This window comes from Helobdella robusta (genome assembly GCF_000326865.2).
Source record: "Helobdella robusta unplaced genomic scaffold HELROscaffold_570, whole genome shotgun sequence".
NCBI classification, from domain to species: domain Eukaryota; kingdom Metazoa; phylum Annelida; class Clitellata; order Rhynchobdellida; family Glossiphoniidae; genus Helobdella; species Helobdella robusta.
Window position 1 is genome coordinate 5,409 of NW_008705312.1, and position 1,720 is coordinate 7,128.

Consider the following 1,720-nt stretch of genomic DNA (forward strand, 5'->3'; position numbering starts at 1 on the left):
ACCCACATAGCTACATACAAATAAACTTGTGAACATAAACATAAATGCATGAAAAGGGGACATAAATACTGAATATAAGAGATAAAAACATCAAACGTCAGAAGCATATAGACAATCGAACACACACTCACACACACACACACCACACACAGACACTTACACACACACACACGCACATGTTCACTCACACACATCCAACACAATCAGACACATACTGGTTTAAAACGCACATAAGCACATAGAGGGAGGCAGCCATTAAGGATTAAACAAATAACCCGGGACATAAACATGACCTTATAACATTGCAAACCACCTCACACACACACCAGCGCAAGTACAAAATCACACATACACTCACATATACAAAGACACATACAAAGGCACGCACATACAAAAGCACACACACACACACACCCACATTTGCAAACATACGCATGGTTGTAGTATGCCCGTAAAACTAGATCACACACACCACACCACATATACAACATTTCTGAATAAATCTTTACACACACACACACACACACACACACACACACACACACACACACACACACACTCACACAGAGGAATGTAAACAATGATTCAAAACAAACAAATCCACACATACGAAAAACAATACACAAACAAATAGGCGTTCACCTAAACTGTTAAAACAACCAAGCAAGCGAACAAACACTCATACATTCATAGAACAAAAATTCAAACTAACACTGAACTAAGTGACAAAAACAACCAAACGCAGACTCGCAGACAAACACACAAACTAAGGTACTAAAGCAAACACACAAAGACATAGACAGATTTCGAGGCGTACAACCATGCAGACGCACATTAACACATGACCAAGCAAATAAATCAACATTCACGCTGAATGGAACGGTCGCCGTAGGCACACGTACACACGCACACACATCCATACACACAGCAAATGCACATGCACACACACGCACAAGCTAAACAAAACGAAATTATAGGCAATAAAATGTCTCACATACACACATTTTAAACAGAAACACACATACAAGTATATCAATACAAACTCAGATGAATGATAGAAATTCACATAGCAGCACATCATTGTAGCAAGAAATAACAACGCGCACACACATGCATGCATAGATCTTCATACAACACACACATGCATACACTCATACACTCACATACACACACATACACATAAACATTAAAAACAAACAAAAATTAGTTTCTGAACCGAACATAAAAAAACTTAACCAACCAAAAACAAATATTTACAAGCATACACGCAAACAATACCATTACACGTACAAGAGACATCATTATTCACACACACACACACACACACACACACACACACACACACACACAGACAGACAAAAACTCACAGGCCCGTACAAAAACAGTGCACCCACACAACCAAATACAAAAAACAAGCAAAAAACTAACAAACCAACGCATACGTGCATAAAGAGGTTGCCCTTTAAACGCACAGGCAAGCATATACACACAGACAAACACACACATTTATACACACGCACAAACACACACACACAAACAAAGGCGTGTACACGCAGATTGGTGTGTACACACACATGCTGTTTGACCTTGCCATTATGGAGCTATTTGTGTACGTTTGTATGCATCGTGCGGCTGTTGTACATACTGGCTCAAATAATCATATACATGCGTGTGTGTGTGTGTGTGTGTGTGTGTGTGTGTGTGTGTGTGTGTGTGTGTG

The 1,720-nt window shown here is 39.5% G+C and overlaps 1 protein-coding gene across 1 annotated transcript; it reads right to left on the reverse strand.

The window, feature by feature from the left end:
• Positions 1–127: 127 nt before the first annotated feature.
• Positions 128–1,576, reverse strand: HELRODRAFT_92811 (hypothetical protein; the record flags this gene model as incomplete). The annotated part of the gene is made up of 6 exons (XM_009028702.1): positions 128–183; positions 323–558; positions 899–956; positions 1,101–1,158; positions 1,268–1,362; positions 1,489–1,576. 6 exons carry the CDS (start codon positions 1,574–1,576, stop codon positions 128–130), a joined length of 591 nt encoding a protein of 196 aa, XP_009026950.1.
• Between the last annotated feature and the right edge of the window lie 144 nt (positions 1,577–1,720).